Consider the following 18445-nt stretch of genomic DNA (forward strand, 5'->3'; position numbering starts at 1 on the left):
TTTCTTGAAATTCTAATGCAATAGGTGCTTGTGGCAAATGGAGAGCTGTGTAAATCCAGGCCTGGATATCCTTACATAGGGAATTTCTAAAATCAATTTAAAGGGACACTGGGTCAATTAGAAGTACTTCCAATATTGCTCTATTACATTTTACAACTTCTCTTAAAATGTTTCAACACTAACAGTGTAAAAAAGAAAAAAAGGCAGTTTTCACACTCATTGGTACTAAGGTTTTAAATTGTACATTGCCGAATCATTAAAGAACATTTCACAATTGTAAGTACAGTGATTTTAGTGTCAGCATTTTTTTTCAATGTTAATAGGCACTTGTTGTTAAACTACGAACAGAGTAAAATTACCATTGCTTCCTTGGATATAATTTTACATTTTCAAGCAGTCAATCAAACAGATGGCATTTTACGTTAAAAATTGCAAGCCATGTAGAAGAGCCTGGGCACTGAAAGACATAGGTGGTGAAAATTACTGTGGCCTCTAGCGTACAACGATAAGTTTGGAAGGTAGTCCTATAAGAGGGTGATCCAAGAGTTAGTTGACCGTCTGCTATGGCCGTGATGGCTGAACAAAGGTGTCCCTAAAGGTTTATGAGTGACAGGGTAAGTGCTGCAATGTTCAGATAGTCACCCGTTGATGAATGTGGAGGTGGACATGCATACGAAGTTATATAATCACAAAGACATGGGTTTTCGCTTAAGGATCTGCACATCCACAAAAGTAGTCAATAGCACATCAACATGTATGACTTAAATTTCACATATAGAGGTGCTGCAATGGTGTCGGCAATACCCACCCATCAGGGTATAAACACATTAGGACGAATCCTAAGGCAACATATAGATTCACAATACACCTGAGCACACCCAAAGAGGGTAACTGTAATCCAAAGGTTTAGTCAAAACCTGAGCAATGCGAACAGTAATCAGTTATTCAAGTGTCCTTTATCACAATCGCATAAAAGGAAGCTTTCCAATCAGGTCCTGTCGCAGATTTTTAATAATCAGAGAACAACGCAGAACAGCAGCAGCCGACGCGCGTTTCGCCCTCTGGGCTTTTTCAAGGCTGCAGAACAATACATATATGACAGTAATTGTAAAGTGATGTGACCAGTGCAAGTCACCACGATGTTTACACACATTGAGATGCCCTTAAACAAAACACTTCAATTACGAATGTATATTCATATATCCATTAAGTCCTCAGTTGCATATCCCACCTCCCTGTACAGATTTAACTTGAAACTGGAGGTGTAGGGATACGTAACTCCAAACCTTCTAATATGTTGATTTTAACAGGAAAACACAAAATCATTAGCATACAAATGTGAACAAAGCAGTATTCATATTAAAACATAGGCACACCATCCTAGTTGCAGTATAAAATAGAACACAATGTATACGATTAGCCAATCGCCATGAGTAGATCTAAGATACTCAAAATACTCTTCATGTGTATCCTATTTGATTAGTAGAAAACCCACATAACCGAATGTGGTGATCACCAAACTCCATGTCAAAGATATATAAGCACACCGTAACGGATTTAGAAAATAGAGCAGATTAACTCACTACGTGAGTAATACCACCACCAAGACACCGACAGTGAAAACCGGAGCCGAACTGAAAGGCTCACAAAGATAATTTTAAACAAAGAAAACCTGTAGTCAGCACTCAGTGTTAGAGATATTCATCTCACCTTGAATGTCGAGGCTAGATCTCCTAACTAGTTCAGTGTTGAGGGTTATGTATCAAGCTCTTGCTGGATTAATTCTAAAGAGAGAGGAATGTTTCGAAAAACCAATATATATGCTTTTCATGCATATCACTATACTTATGCGCTTTGCAGCTTGAGTAAGCAAGATTATTAACTTCACATATGATCGATGTACATCCTGTTAAAATCAACATATTAGAAGGTTTGGAGTTACGTATCCCTACACCTCCAGTTTCAAGTTAAATCTGTACAGGGAGGTGGGATATGCAACTGAGGACTTAATGGATATATGAATATACATTCGTAATTGAAGTGTTTTGTTTAAGGGCATCTCAATGTGTGTAAACATCGTGGTGACTTGCACTGGTCACATCTGATCACTTTACAATTACTGTCATATATGTATTTTTCTGCAGCCTTGAAAAAGCCCAGAGGGCAAAACGCGTGTCGGCTGCTGTTGTTCTGCGTTGTTCTCTGATTATTAAAAATCTGCGACAGGACCGGATTGGAAAGCTTCCTTTTATGCGATTGTGATAAAGGACACTTGAATAACTGATTACTGTTCGCATTGCTCAGGTTTTGACTAAACCTTTGGATTACAGTTACCCTCTTTGGGTGTGCTCAGGTGTATTGTGAATCTATATGCATACGAAGTTAGCAGAATTTAGGCTTCCTGGACAAACTTGTGTGCTCTGACAAACTCTATCCAATGAAGTTGTTCCTGGGCCACCCAGACACTCCTGGGCAGCACGGAACTGGTAATAATACAAAACAAGTATTAACTATTACCTAAAAACACTGCTATATCCAACTAGAGATAATACATTAAGAGAAGCGGTTGAATTCGACGTTTCTAAGACAACTAAACTGTTGCTGTCCCTTTTTTGTCCCAGGGCTAAACATGGATGTTCACCTGTTCACAATTTGTGTCTACTTACACGACTCATGAGGTAATACAGTGAAGGCTTTCATGATTTAACCTAATGTACTACATAATTAAAGGCTCAAATTCCCCAAAAACAAAAACAGGCTTCAATGACTATGTGAGCTGTTTTTGGATAACATCATCAATGCCTCAAATATTTAAAGATCTAATTGGTGAGTGACTGGGTGTTTAGGCCAGGACAAATTGATATTTCCAAGACTAAAACAATTTCACACAAAAAATCTAAAAATGCAATTCAGAACAAGAGAAAAGATTGAGAACGTGGCTGTAAACCAGCATGACTTTCTCATAGACATGGATTCATGGTGGCTCTTGAAAGCGCAGAAAGATGTTTTTCCTTTTATCGCAAACTTATAATTTACAGCTGATCCTGAACAAAATCTGTGGAAAAGGCCAAGGAGCAGTAAGAAAATATTAGGATACTCGCATTTGAATGCGACCTTTTTTCTAAAATACATATTTCAGCTTTCAGGACAAGCCGACAGGTTACATGTTTTGCCTGCAGAAAGTCTTTTTATTTAGTCATTTTAACATTGCTCATTACAGATCTAATTGTCAGTAAATCATTCTGGCTAATTTCCTTTGAGGAAACTGTCAGTAAATCGTCCTGAATTGTTAAAAGTGTGAATATATCATAAACGCCAAGTGAAAGGTCTGAAGGGAAGAGTTTATAAATATTAAAAAGACTCTCTTGAGGGCTGTGGGAAGACTTTTAATCCCTATAAATTCAAACATGTAGCCAGTTTAACGAACTAGAATTTTTAATAAAGAAGGAACAAGAGGTAATACCAAGGCTTTAAAAAAATCCTTTGGTTTCCAGGACACGGCATTATGGCCCAATCACAAACCACCTTCATGGATTTTACCATTTTAGGCAGAGTGGCCCGCCCACTCTAGTTACTTAAAGTAACAATAGTCCAGCGGCACTTGCTAATTGGCGCTGAGCCCACATTAAACCAAAACCAGCTGCTCCGGCCACCCCTTATCAAGTCGATATTGGGGTGCACAAATTTAAACTACACAAACAGACCTACACACTACTACTTCAAACCAGGTTTTAAAGGGAGCATTGTACTCCATTCTTTTAGAAGCTGTGAGCTGAAGTATTTAATAGGGAGTAATGTGCATTCTTGAAGGGAGCACATTTAAGGAGGTTGATAATACCAAAAATGCATTTTCATTTTAAGTCATGGATATTTATTTTAAATAGGCATTCCATTCGTTGTTTCTCGAAATCCAAATGCAGTGAAATATGCATTTCCCACAGAAAGCCTCTCTCCAGATAAACAATACCAGAGCACCTTGGTGTTCCAGGTCACTCCTGAGGCTGCTCATCCGATTACATAAAAAAGAGGAAGGGGCAATGAAGACAGAAGCTTAGAAAGTCAAGCCCTCATTTCCTGTTACTCCTTCCATAACCCTTTGACTTTGTATTTTCTGTTGGGATCATGTGCAAGGCCATAGAGAGTAAACAAGCAAGCTTGCAATGCATCTGGTGGGTCAGGTGTAGATGAAGGGCTTTCTCCACTAAGAGAAGAGGTTTCCCTGTGGTCACAAGAATGTCAATGTCCAGTGTACCTTCCCTGAGTTCGTACTATTATGGATAGTAAGTGCTCCTCATAATCCAGAAGAGGGCACAAAGAGGACATGGGCTATAGACTGAAATGTACAATTGGTTGGAGTTAGGAATCAGTGCAAACCCTAGGATGAAGGCTGGGGAGCACACATTTCAGACTTCCACATTTGCTGTCTGAATCAGGCCTCCTAGTGTAGAAGAATGAAGGAATGTACCGATCTTTCATTTATAATGCCCTTCTTTACAGAGCAGCATTTGCTCTGAATGATGGTACATTTAAAAAATAAGTAGTGTGTTGAACAGAACATATCATGGTGTCCTTTGCCTGCATCAGGTAGGTTTCATAACAACATGTGGCACTATAGCGTAAACACCTGAATACACACTATGTTTGGGACCAATTCGTAAAGATTTTGTTTTGACTTCCTCATGTAGTATTCTTGAATTCCAAGGGTAAGCCAGGAGTACTTCTGGCTTTCTCCTGATATTAAGGAGTACTGCATAAAGAGTGAGTCCCACTGATTCGAACACCAATCTTGGTGAATCAAGACCACTGTGTCTGGCAGCGCAACACTAGGGAGACACCAAGGGAAAACAAAACCGGAAAGGCAGAAGCCAGCTGTCAAGAGCATACCAACACTCAAAATCATTCCCTATCAAATAATTCCAACACCTGAAGTGTTGACTGGAGAAACCCATACTGATGCCTGACATCTGCTTAGATTGTGATCTGCCTGTCTGCCATGCTGTGTGTCCACAATTGTAGGTGTAGGATCAAACAAAGCAGTAAAAAGTTTGAGATAAATGTGCATATATTCCTGTGGAAGTAGGAAAATAGGACAATCACACTCAATCTCACTACATGAAATCGGCATTTGATCGGAACGTTGACTCGGAGTTAAAAGACTGCACATCAAATTCCCATCAACCCACTGCAGTTCTGAGAACGACCAATTGCTTCTGTTCTGTAATATCTGCACAATGTACAGCTGGCTTCTCGTGTTACACCTTAGGGTCGTTACCTCAAGTGTTTGTGCGAAAGTCAACTCAAACTTCCACGCTAAATCAGAAGAAACGCCAGCGTGAAACGGGTAATAAATACAAGCTGATATAAGCCACTAAGCTGACATCACTGCTACATTAATATGCTGATAAGAAAATACGAATCTGAAAAATCTATTGAATTAATAATTGAATTGTTTTTATTAGATTAATGCCATGTGGGTTCAGCAGTGTCTTCATTGCTACAAAGTTGAACAGTACAATGATCCAATAATGAGTTCGCTCATTTACATATATAACCAAATGACAAATAAGAAGGGCACACAGGGGTTACTTGGAAGTTAAAACTTGAAGTTTGGATGGGGGGACAGAGGGTTTGTTATACACAACACAAGGGACATTCGAAAGGTGTCCATGACCTCCAAGCACTCCTCCTGCGGAATCACGCTGCCATTGGATTCTTATACAGTCTTTGCAGCATAGATGTGATATGGGTCACTTCGTTATTGAGGGCTGTTAACACAGTTCCACTGTACAACAAAAACCATCAAAGGGATGCAAGTGTGCACAGAGGTTTGGTAAGTGTTACTGGAGAGTCACATGTTCATTAAAAGTATGTAAAAGGTGAGGTTTTAACTCAGAAGTGAACTGTGCAGGACTGACAATATGGTTAAAGTTTCACCACAAGGTACAGACCTTTGTTTCCCTCACACATGTATGAACAGTACAATTCAATTTCCACAAATATGGTAGAACTGGAAAAGTTGAGCAGTGGTGCCTGGAAGCTCGCCTATATATTGGATCCATTAGGCACTGTAAGCACTTTATTTTGTATATGTATGTTGAATCATATATTGAACTCTCAATACAAAATATAAAAATAAATACATTTAAAAAATCCATTAATCAAATCAGTTTTGCATACCCCCCCCGCATGTCAAATTCATGTGTTGTTTCTAATCGGACCTTTTTTGCACAAAGTTACTTATGTACAGTTACCTTATAGTAGCTTTGCATTTTAACCTCTTTTTTTTAGATGTTATGTATTGCATTTGAACCTTTTCTAACTTGTATTTTCTTCTGCTTTTGTAGAGGATTTTAATTAATCATACAATAAAGTTGTTGTTGTTTGTTTATTAATCAAATCAGCATTATCAGACATTGACAACATCAAACATTAACTGCACTGTTTCTGCTCGACAGAACAAGAACCTCATCACCCTCCGCCGCCATTGGCAAGAAGATCGGTGGTTGAAAGGCAGTAGAGCAAATATGTATTTCTACAAATTTGCCTGATAAAAAGTAATATAACAATTTAAGCTGCAAGCCTGAAGTTGCCACTGTCTTCCCTAATCAGGAGAATGTGGAAGGAAGAGCGAGACAAACCTGGAATAAAGCACTGATCACATCACACAAGGCACCCCTCGTGCTCTGGTGATGCTGGAACCAGCCCTTGCATTTACCATTGCTGGTTCTCAAATGCAGAGCCACTGATGATAAACCTATCCAGATCACAATCTGCCCATGATGAGCGTGGCACGGTATGGACCTAGCCACTTCATATAGATTCAATAAAGAACAAGAGTTGAGGTTGCCTTGTCCCCCTGATCCTTGAGGGTTCCTTGCTTAATTTGTTCATCTGTCTATAGATTTGGTTTTCCCGTGGCCCCCCCCTCCCTCTCATACCCCCTCCTTTTTATTGACCACCCCAGGGTGGTCGGGTGTGGAGTTCCTCTACTGTGGTTAGACGCCCTTTCAATGTTTTTCGCCTTGCTTTTTGTTTTTCTTATTTTTGTTGATATTTATGTAAAAAGAGTATATCCTGACGTCCCTTTTGTGCAGGCTGATCTTCTGTAACTTAGCGGAGCCCCTGTGGGCCAGTCAATGTTCTTTTTGACCTGCTCGATCATTTTGAATACTAGCGGCCGGCCCAGGAGGTTGTAGGCCCGTGCTTGTACACTTTTTCTCTGCACAATAAAAAAATTTTTAATAAAAAAAAAAAAAAAAAAATAAAGAACAAGAGTAGTGACAGTGCACTACCACTTCTGAAGATTCAGGCTAAATGTACTGAAATTAATCAACACCAACTCCGTGCTTTCCGCCACATGAGATCATGCTGCAAATTTACAGAACGCTAATCACGGAAGTAAAATACTTACAAAGACGGATCTTGAACTAGGTCCTTGAGATTGATGCCACTGCGATCCTCAGCAAGGTTCCTAAAACAGCTGTCGCTCACTAGAAAAAGAGAAAGAGAAATGGTGGCTATAACAAGGTCGATGAAAAACACATCCACACTTTCCTCCCTTTTTCTGTGTTTTGGTGCCTCAGTGTAAAAGCACTAGCGGTTAACAAGAAAACAATCAAGAACTAGAACCTGTGTGGAAATCTACCCAAATTCCCCATTTTCCTATCTAAATCCACCACCCTGCCTGCAACCTCATGGGTAACAAGGTGCCACGCCAAAAAGCGGGGCTTCAAGTTCCTATCGTCTGTCCATGAATTTGTGTTTCTGACACCCACAGCACTAAGGTTGTGAAACTAAGCATGCTGCCGGGAGGTCATGAGCTGACAGCTTGCACATTTTATTGTTGATTCAGGGAGGATTCTGGGTGACTTTTTTTTTTTTTTTTTTCATCAATGGCATATATGAGAAGATCCTTGTGAAGGGACGGGAAGATTGGTCACAGCTAAATCCTTTCCAAACATGCAAACAAATAACAGCTTGAATAAAGACGCGACAGAGAAACGTTGGATAAACTAGGTCACAGCTTTACCTAGTTTCACAAAAGAATACGAAGTTAACCATTGCATTTTATGCACAATAGCCCCTTATTATTGATTGATATCCTGATTACAGCAGGGAGAAGTGCACTGCCAGGCCACAGGACGAGGCAGTTTACTGTATTGCAGAGTGAGACAAGGCTATTGACCGGTTCTTGTGCTTCAACCACCGCCTACCAATAGACAAAGTACGCTTCCCAACACCACAATTAAGAGCAATGTCTTCTATGAAAGTCAGGCTCAAACATACCCATAACTGGGCTCTTGCATTATTTGCATCAGGGTCTTTTTGCACATGTTATCACCTCATGGGCTACATTCTCCGGATACAGTAGACAAGCCTACCTTATCGTCATTTGTAGCCGATCATTAGCCCAATACTTGCATTCGATGGAGCCTGGTTGAGTTTCATTTATGAGCCTGGTCTCTATATGCAACTTAAGAATAACTTTGAGCCATACCTTGTATACAAAGTAAGAAGTAAGGACCACTATCAAGTGGGTACTCCTACCTGGAGAGAGCTAGAACAATGCAAAAACTGCCAAGGTGCTACTCTAAGGATAAGGTCTCTGATACTCTCAGAAAAGCAATTAAGGAAGGTACTTACAGGAGAGAGCGTTGTGGCCCTCAAACAAAGAAAAATGTAGCCATCAGGTTCGGCACCCTCCGTAAACGGTGATACTTTACAAAGTCACACTGCTATTAATGTAAAAAGCATTACAGTGCATCGATGTATTCAATGAAAAAAAAAAACCCGCCCTGAAGGGGAAAAGGAACACAAAAGATGGTGGCACAATGAATGGATCTGACTTGTATCCTCGAATTCTGGAACCGTGGAATATTTGACATGTTGTTCTTATGCTGTTCATTTTGTAGGACAGCTAAACCGTCTCTGAAAAGTCGTACAGTACCATCACTTAATTTGGCCGATACCAATTAATACACCTTAGAATAAAACACTGATCTTTCAATACAGATGTAAAATAGTCTGTTCACAATGAAATTGTCTTAGACTAAAAACAGCTTTCTCTTGTCAAGACAAGCACTGCAGCAACATTAACACCGTAACAATATACAGGTAATCAGTGTCGAGAGATGAGAGCCATAACTGTTCTTGGAAGTTACAGGCTTCCTCTTCTACATACCAATATGAACTTGGAGGCACTGCAGGGATTGGTCCTAAGCAGACCAGAGAAGCTCTGGCTGAGTCTGATGCTGCAGCGCCACTGACTTGCCAGCTCAGACAAACTTGTATTGCAGGCAGTCTGAAGGACCAACTTCAGAGCACACCTGAAACGAAGATGCCCCAGGTCTCTACCATACCTACCTTCAGAGACAGGGGGGAGTGGCGCAGCAATCCTTCTAATGCATTCGAATGACTTAGTCTAACATAATGAATATGGGGGCACAGTTTTAGGAGTTAAACGCCTGCCGTTCAGTCAAGACAGTGGTTACACGTTCAACTCAGCCTTCCATCCTCCCAAAGGTCAGTAATTTGCAACTTATAGTACTTAGAAACGGCATTAGTGTTGTATGAAGTGATATCTAACAAAACAAGTTATTTGTGTTGCACAGTGACATGCGAACTGGTAGCATGATGGTCTTGGAATCAACTTATCGAAAGGCGCCTCTTGATTTTAATAAAATTCTAAATCCTGTGGCCCGGACAAGGATATGAAAAGGACCATTGCTGCCGCTGGGAGGAGTTTCAAATATATTATATTGAGATCTTATCTCTCTGTTCTCAAACATAAGTACAAAAAGCTGGGGGAAAGAGCCTTTAGGGTTAACGGGGTTCAAGCTGTCTTCCATTCCAAGCCTACTCTACTGAGTTTTAGGAAAATGCTGAAAATATGGGTCTTCTCTGAACAGCATGTGAAGTATATAACCAGAGCTGCTCGCCCCTTCTTTGAATACTGTGCACTTAGTGGAGTGCAGTAGAGTTTGTCAGTACGTAGTTCCAACATACTCAGCCTCACGCATATGACATGGAGGCAGAGATATATACGTCTGTTTTACAGGACAAATGAACCAAGCAATGTAACATTGAGGCCAATGAATATGTTCTCGTATGATGAGGAGCACAGGTAGATCACTCACAAAAGCCAAACAGACCCCATGCAATTTGCAAATGGATATTTGTATTTTTCGAACTTCGTATGTTTCACTCCTCTGTGCTCCTCCTGCCAGGCCACAAGCAATTAAGAATGTCTGCATCTTATAATCATTTTCTTTAAGCCTTTCTGCACTCCAAGAGTGATCTAGACCCACATTACCGAACAGGCGCGCTATCACTGTTTGCGCCAAAGCACACCTTGAAGTAGGTGAGCTGGGTGAAAATAGTGACAGTGCGCCACATTACAAGTGCTGTACTGCCCCAACGGTGGCAGGGATCCTTATTGTGAAGCACAGTCAGTGCGTCTCTTGCGGCCTCTTTGCCTCTGCGCCCGCATTTGTAATAGGGTACAGGCCCTCAGGCAAAGTGTTCCCCTCATTAGCTTTGGGCCATGCCTCGTGCAACTGAGGAAACGCCCCCTTTAAATACTGCCAACACTCTATATGCACTGACACTAACTGTATTACCAAAGAGGGCACACACGCATCTGTGCCTTCTTCTGTAATACTACAGTCCCCCAGGGGGGCTAACAATGGGTGCACACACCCGCTGTGCTTCTCAGGGCATACATACTTTGTAAAACGGCCTCTGAATTGCTTCCTTCTTTTATGCCACCTCCTCCAAGGTTTGAATCATTTCATATAATTAGCCAAATGCATGTTCACAAATTCAGCTAAAAAAAGACCGCACTGATTGAGATCTATGTAAAAATGGAGGGTTTGAGCAGCCACTGGCACTGCCTGAAACAAACAATAAACACGCAAAATGTGAACAAATTAAAGTTTGCCTGTGACGTCTTGCCTGTGCCCCTGCACAATTCTGGATGGTTTCCTTATACATGTTACGACTTACCTCTACAACACAATACATATGAACCTGAGCACTTTCTAATAGTGTTGCTTGGGAACAGTGGCATTACCTGCCATGAAGCACAAACCGACCAAGACAAAATTATTGTTATTTGCCAAGAAAAACAAACAAGAAACAGCACAACCCTGGTTCAATGACATGAACCTTGATGGCTCCACATACAACTTGCGTCAAATGCAAAGTCACTCCGATACACCCTCAGACTCAAAGAATTTACTGCCAAAAAACAAAGATGACTGGTACCAGCTCTCTTCTAAAGGAAGTGGAACCGTTTCTTCCACAAAGCAACCTCAGAACTACTGCTGATGCCCTTGGACTCTCACATTTGCATGGTGATAACACCTTGCTCCTTGGCCTACGAGACTCAACAATTATACCCTCTAAGGGCATCCGCCACAGCTCATCCAGGGCCTAAAGAAACATGATCACATAACCCCCAACCTGATGGAACTCCACTGGCTCTACCTGCAAGCACACACCATCTTCGAAACCAACAGTATCATTCACAAAACCATCTTTACAAGACTCCCGGATTATCTTTCAGACAATCCAGACATCTGTGGTGGTTCTTGGCACACCCGCATCCAGGACACCATCAGACAGCAGACTTGGAATTGATAAAATAGCCAAGGCAACAGGCCTTTCTCTTTCTATGCCCCTAGGATGTGTTTAAATGAAAAAATAAATTAAAAAAGTAACTAAATTAGTTTGAGTAGGACCAGTGCCCACTCGTTAAAAAAAAATTGTTTCATCCCTCTCAAATTGAACGGAGTCCCTTTGACCCCTTCCCATTTGCACAGCAATCATTCTAATTATGTAGTCCAAAAAGTATTAATATTTTGCCATCAGATTTCCATCGCACAAACATGAATACATACCATTCAGCTTTGGTATTTGAAAACGACGCTCTAAACTTGGCCCTTCCCAATGCCAAAACTATATTGGATCGCAAACCCAAATTGCAATTCCGTAACGTTTTACCGAATCGCAATTTGAGGTTTCTACATAACAAACGGCATTTTTGCAATTGCAAACGGCCCAATTCTAAATTGGGTCGTTTGTGACCACACAAAGCCTTCATACATCAGGCCCCAAAATTTGCAATCGACACCACTGTGGGTTAGGTTTAGCCGACAATCCCTGCCCCTCAGGGTCTTCAAGAAATCATTTTCTTGTCTTAATGGTTACCTTTGCCCAGTGCACAACTACAATGTGAAAGAATAAAGTGCCTCACAGCGGGCTGCAAAAGACTCTCACTGTCTTCTTCTGCTGAACTGGATTAATTCAAAACTAGCACTTTATTGACAATGGATTCCATTTTAAGTTATCCCCTTCATGGGTGACTCTAATAATTTTAACAAGTGGGTTAATTTACGAGGACTTGAACCATCTTTCTGAAGATGATCTTATACATCTTCATGCAGCTTCGGGCTTGCTTCCCTAAATCGGTCTTCATGATTCTTAATTTGGGATACGTTGCAGAAACTTTTTAGAGTGAAAGTTGCTGTAATTAGCAGATTGTGTTTCGTTTTTCCATGCAAAGACAGCCCTATTCAGTTATACAACAGAAATGTTTTTAATGCAGTTTGATCATTAAATTATTCTAAAATGCAATGGAAACCATTCCTAAATGCTCAATATACCTTAATTAAGGTAAATTGGCCTATCCTTTCATATTTTAGAAAATATGTAAATTTTAGGAAGGCCTCGTGGGCTTCACATCATCTTTCCCATTAATTGGATGAGACATTTCTCCTTTGTATCCAGTGACCCAGTGGATTACAGCCGGTTTCAAGAACTGCAGCCTAAAACCTTGAAACATTTCCATAGCCCAGGGTTAGTGAACCCATTTGGTGCTTTAAATCTTACATTAATTTCATGCACAACTCATACTTGGGCAGAGACTCAAAAGAGAGCTGTCCCCCAGATAATGGGCACGCCGATGCTGCAAAGGATAATTCAAAGATATTTAATGCATTAATACCTTTTGGGATTTTGTATTAATGACACTTGTAATAGTCAGCCAGCTACACTCCAGTCCCCAATGATGTGGCACTTGTACAATGTTTTTAATGTCTTAATAACATACTGTCATTTCCTCTCAATTGGCATAATTTATGCTGTCAATACTGCAATTAAAAATACATTATAGGGATATTTACAATTATGTACATAGGCAGCTCAATGAAGAAGAACAGCAAACAATATTCAAATTAGTGAATGAACATATGTAAACAGTGTAAACAGGGCAGCAATTAAGAAATGATATTAAATGAAGTATGTAGTTGGGTAATATGCAACCGAGAGGATTATATCTGACAGTTGATGTTGTCAGGATCCGTAGAAACAAGCCTGCTTGCTAGCTGTATGTATTTACAAATTAGTCACTGGCACAATGGTAGTGAAGTACCTTTACAGACAAAAGTCAGCATTATTTCACATGTCGTGGGAAAGAGCTGATGGATTTCTGTACTTTGTGACCCTTTAGAGAGACTGGATATATTTAAGCGCATACATGATAGAGAACAGATCAAGGACAGCAAAACAGCAGCAGATCAAGAGGGAAGGAAACAAGACAGCTGATCATGAGCCAGCAAAACAAGGCAGCTGATCATGAGCCAGGCAGCTGATCATGAGCCAGCAAAACAAGGCAGCTGATCAAGAGAAAGGGAAACAAGGCAGCTGATCAACAGGCAGTAAAACAAGACAGCTGATCATGAGCCAGCATAACAAGGCAGCTAATCAAGAGGAATGGGAAACAAGGCAGCTGACCATGAGAGAGCAAAACAAGGCAGCTGACCATGAGAGAGCAAAACAGGGCAGCTGATCAAGGACAGCGAAACAAGGCAGCTGATCATGAGACAGCAAAACAAGGCAGCTGATCAAGACACAATAAAACAAGGCGGCTGCTCAAGACACAATAAAACAAGGCGACTGCTCAAGAGAGAGTGAAACAAGGCAACTGATCAAGCGAAAGTGACAAGACAGACAAATGGGCAGTGAAACAAGACGGCTGGTCAGGAGGCAGTGGAACAAAGCAGCTGATCAAATGGCAGTGAAACAAGGCAGCTGATCAAGAGGCAGTGCAACAAGGCAGCTGATCAAGAGACAGTGAAAAAAAGGGGCAGCTGGTCAGGAGGTAGTGGAAGGAGGCAGTTGATCGAGAGGCAGTGAAACAAGAGAGCTGATCAGGAGGCAGTTAAATATGGCAGCTGAAATGAACCTGCTTGAAAAGCTTCCCAGAGATTGAAAGGGAGATGATCGCTTTGCACGAAATTGGTAGAATAAAAAAAAAACATTCTCAAACACTTTTGGGCGGGCTTTTCAACCAGAAACATCTCTTTCTGATGAATACTCAGGCTGGGGTGCGCTACACTCACTGTCAGACACTATGTAATGTAATGTAAGTATGTTTTCACAATCCTATGTAAAACTGTGAAGTTAGAATAAAAAAAGCAATGAACACGGGCAAGTACTCATTCAGGGACCCATCATTATTGCATATGCTGTGCTCCCTTCCAATAACTTCTACCCATGCAAAAAGTGAAACGCACAGCTGAAATTACCAGATGTGGATAGAATCCCGCTACTGCTTATGGGACACGGAGTTGAGACCACCAGATGACTGGTAATATTCCGCTACGGGACGCAGAATTGAGACGACCAGATAACTGGTAATATTCCACTGCGAGAGACAGATCTGAGACCACTAGATGGCCGGTTATATTCTGCTACAGGACACAGAGCTGAAACCACAAGATGACTGGTAATATTCCACTACGGGACACGGAGCTCAGACCACCAGACGACTGGTTATATTCCACTACAGGACACGGAGCTGAGACCACCAGACGACTGGTAATATTCCACTACGGGACACATAGCTGAGACCACCAGACGACTGGTTATATTCCACTACAGGACACGGAGCTGAGACCACCAGATGGCTGGTTATATTCCGCTACGGGACACAGAGCTGAGACCACCAGACGACTGGTTATATTCCACTACAGGACACGGAGCTGAGACCACCAGATGGCTGGTAATATTCCACTACGGGACACGGAGCTGAGACCACCAGATGGCTGGTTATATTCTGCTACAGGACACAGAGCTGAAACCACAAGATGACTGGTAATATTCCACTACGGGACATAGAGTTGAGATTGAGGCTTCAATTACTGCTGCAACTGTGCAGAATGCATTCGCTGGTGGGGCCCATAACACCAACAAGATCACAAGATGACTGGTAATATTCCGCTGCTGGACACAGAGCTGAGACCACCAGACAATTGATTATATTAAACTACGGGACACGGAGCTGAGACCACCAGATGGCTGGTTATATTCCGCTACGGGACACAGAGCTGAGACCACCAGACGACTGGTTATATTCCACTACAGGACACGGAGCTGAGACCACCAGATGGCTGGTTATATTCCGCTACGGGACACAGAACTGAAACCAGAAGATGATTGGTAATATTCCACCATGGGACACAAAGCAGAGATCACTAGATGACTGGCAACATTTTGCTATAGGATGACTGTTAATATTCCGCTACAGGACACGGAGCTAAGACCACCAGACGACTGGTTATATTCCACTACAGGACACGGAGCTGAGACCACCAGATGGCTGGTTATATTCCGCTACGGGACACAGAGCTGAAACCACAAGATGACTGGTAATATTCTGTTACTGAACACAGAGCTGAGACCACCAGATGGCTGGTTATATTCCACTACGGGACACAGAACTGAGACCACCAGATGGCTGGTTATGTTCCACTACGGGACACAAAGCAGAGATCACCAGATGACTGGCAGCATTTCGCTATGGGATGACTGTTAATATTCTGCTACAGGACACCGAGCTGAGACCACCAGATGACTGTCACTATCCTGCTACTGCCAATAGGACTCGGAGATGAAACCATGAGATGACTGGCACTATCCTGCTTCGACACATGGGACACATGGGTGAGCTGTTGGTTCCTATCTGGCAGTGCGGGGCTGCCGCCGTTTCTTACCTGCTCCTAAGGGGATGGGCTTTGCTCCGCTCTTCTGACCGACGACCTGCTCCTTCTGGGGGTCTTAGCTCTTTGTTTTGGCCGGCTGGGTCCAGCGACGCCGGACTACAAGACCCAAGATCCTCCGGGGCGGACGCCTCATAACGCGCCAGGAGGCGCTTAAAACTGGGCTTGTTGCAGAGTCCGGTGGTGAGCTGTTGGTTCCTGTCTGGCATTGCGGGGCTGCCGCCGTTTCTTACCTGCTCCTAAGGGGATGGGCTTTGCTCCGCTCTTCTGACCGACGACCTGCTCCTTCTGGGGGTCTTAGCACTTTGGTTTGGCCGGCTGGGTCCAGCGACGCCGGACTACAAGACCCAAGATCCTCCGGGGCGGACGCCTCATAACAACGCGTCAGGAGGCGCTTAAAACTGGGCTTGTTGCAGAGTCCGGTGGTGAGCTGTTGGTTCCTGTCTGGCAGTGCGGGGCTGCCGCCGTTTCTTACCTGCTCCTAAGGGGATGGGCTTTGCTCCGCTCTTCTGACCGACGACCTGCTCCTTCTGGGGGTCTTAGCACTTTGGTTTGGCCGGCTGGGTCCAGCGACGCCGGACTACAAGACCCAAGATCCTCCGGGGCGGACGCCTCATAACAACGCGCCAGGAGGCGCTTAAAACTGGGCTTGTTGCAGAGTCCGGTGGTGAGCTGTTGGTTCCTGTCTGGCATTGCGGGGCTGCCGCCGTTTCTTACCTGCTCCTAAGGGGATGGGATTTGCTCCGCTCTTCTGACCGACGACCTGCTCCTTCTGGGGGTCTTAGCACTTTGGTTTGGCCGGCTGGGTCCAGCGACGCCGGACTACAAGACCCAAGATCCTCCGGGGCGGACGCCTCATAACAACGCGCCAGGAGGCGCTTAAAACTGAGCTTGTACTTTCGTACCGCGAGGACGCGCGCGGGGTGCGCCGGGCTAAGCCCGGGCAAAGGGCGGGCTGTCTGTGGCCGTCAGGGGCCAGAGGAGGCCGGGCCGAGCCACCCCCCTAACACGAGGATAGTGACGATCACTAGCTGCACAAGAGCTAAGGTACTGTGTCCCGCCTAAGGAAAATATACATATTCCCGCGGGGGCTCGTGACTTTGCCAACTATCCACGACTCAGTTCTCGTAACATTGTGTGTTGCCATTCATCTTGTGTCCTTCTCTCTGGGTGTTGGGCTCCCACTATGGGCAAAAGGAAAGCTGCAGAGGGAGGACCGATGGGCAGTAGCAAAAAGGGTAAAAAAGCGAAGAAAACTATTCATGCTGGCATGAATTGTGTCTTGACTAGAATTGAGGAGATTGTTAATGAATGTGAGGATTCACTGGGCGGTGGGCAGGTGGGGGGTAAGACAGTCAATACGGCCCCAAATCATAAGAATACAATTCCATCTATGTTTTCTAGTCAGCGTCTGAACAAACAACAATGTATTATCTCCGCCCCTACCAAAACAATCCCCGATCCTCAAGTCACCCCTGCACAGATTACGGGCACTATGAATGATATAGAAGCTGGCCCAGCTATCCTTGATTGTGCCCCTCAACCTATTCTATGTTCTAATAGGTTTGCCCCCCTCGATTCTGATCTATCTTACTCCACTAATTTTGCAGAAAAGCCTAATGTGGATCTTGTGACCTCCATCAGGTCTGATGTTGATACCCTGGTGGCGCTTCAAGATAGAATTAAGAGACTAGAGGAGCTGGTGGCGGATCTTAATAAGAGGGTGGAGAGCCTCGTTGCAAGTCAAATACCTCCTCCGACACCCCCCGTTCTTGCACCAATTTCTGGGGTCGCCCCTTCTATGAAGAAGTTTGTTCCACCAAAGCTAATCCCCTCAAAAACCAATGTTGATTCCGTATATGGGGGGGGAGCTCACAGTGAGGATAATAATATCAGAATAAATGGTCCTATTGAGTCATTTGCAGACATGACAAGACGCCCGAGTCAGCAAGGACCCCAATTATAAATTCTCTCAATAGGCGCCCCTCTAGTTTTCTCCTGCCTCTTAGACGGAGTAATAACAATCTAGCACCTCATACGCCAGTTAACACGCCCATGTCTCATCTTGTCCAGGCTAAGTTCTCTGTTTTCATGACCCATGCACCGAAATTACCATCACGGTGCGGTTTTGAAAACAGTGATTCACTACACAATAAAGCTATTCACTGGCTGAGGCATCTTAGAGGGTGTAGATCGATTATTAGAGAGGACATAATACGGGTAAGAATGTTATCACGGGCGGATGCTATTACTGATTGTGTAGAGATTGCTTTTAGGGACCCTGCCCTAGCAGAAAATGTATTACTACTTGAGTACAGGTCATCACCCCCCGCTCACTCTTCAATTCAGATTCGCAGGTTTCCTGCTTGGACCCACCTGAGGGA

General features: G+C 43.1%; 1 protein-coding gene across 9 annotated transcripts in view; it reads right to left on the reverse strand.

Annotated features, from left to right (window-relative positions):
* Positions 1 to 18445, reverse strand: part of GPHN (gephyrin) — a 1582310-nt gene that overhangs the window by 1229990 nt on the left and 333875 nt on the right. For all 9 annotated transcript variants that reach the window (XM_085627214.1, XM_085627212.1, XM_085627211.1 and 6 more), the window contains exon 2: positions 7412 to 7490. In XM_085627214.1, coding sequence (XP_085483340.1) covers positions 7412 to 7490 — 79 coding nt within the window. The remainder of the gene's footprint in view (positions 1 to 7411; positions 7491 to 18445) is intronic.

This window comes from Triturus cristatus, chromosome 9, assembly GCF_964204655.1.
Source record: "Triturus cristatus chromosome 9, aTriCri1.1, whole genome shotgun sequence".
Lineage (NCBI taxonomy): Eukaryota > Metazoa > Chordata > Amphibia > Caudata > Salamandridae > Triturus > Triturus cristatus.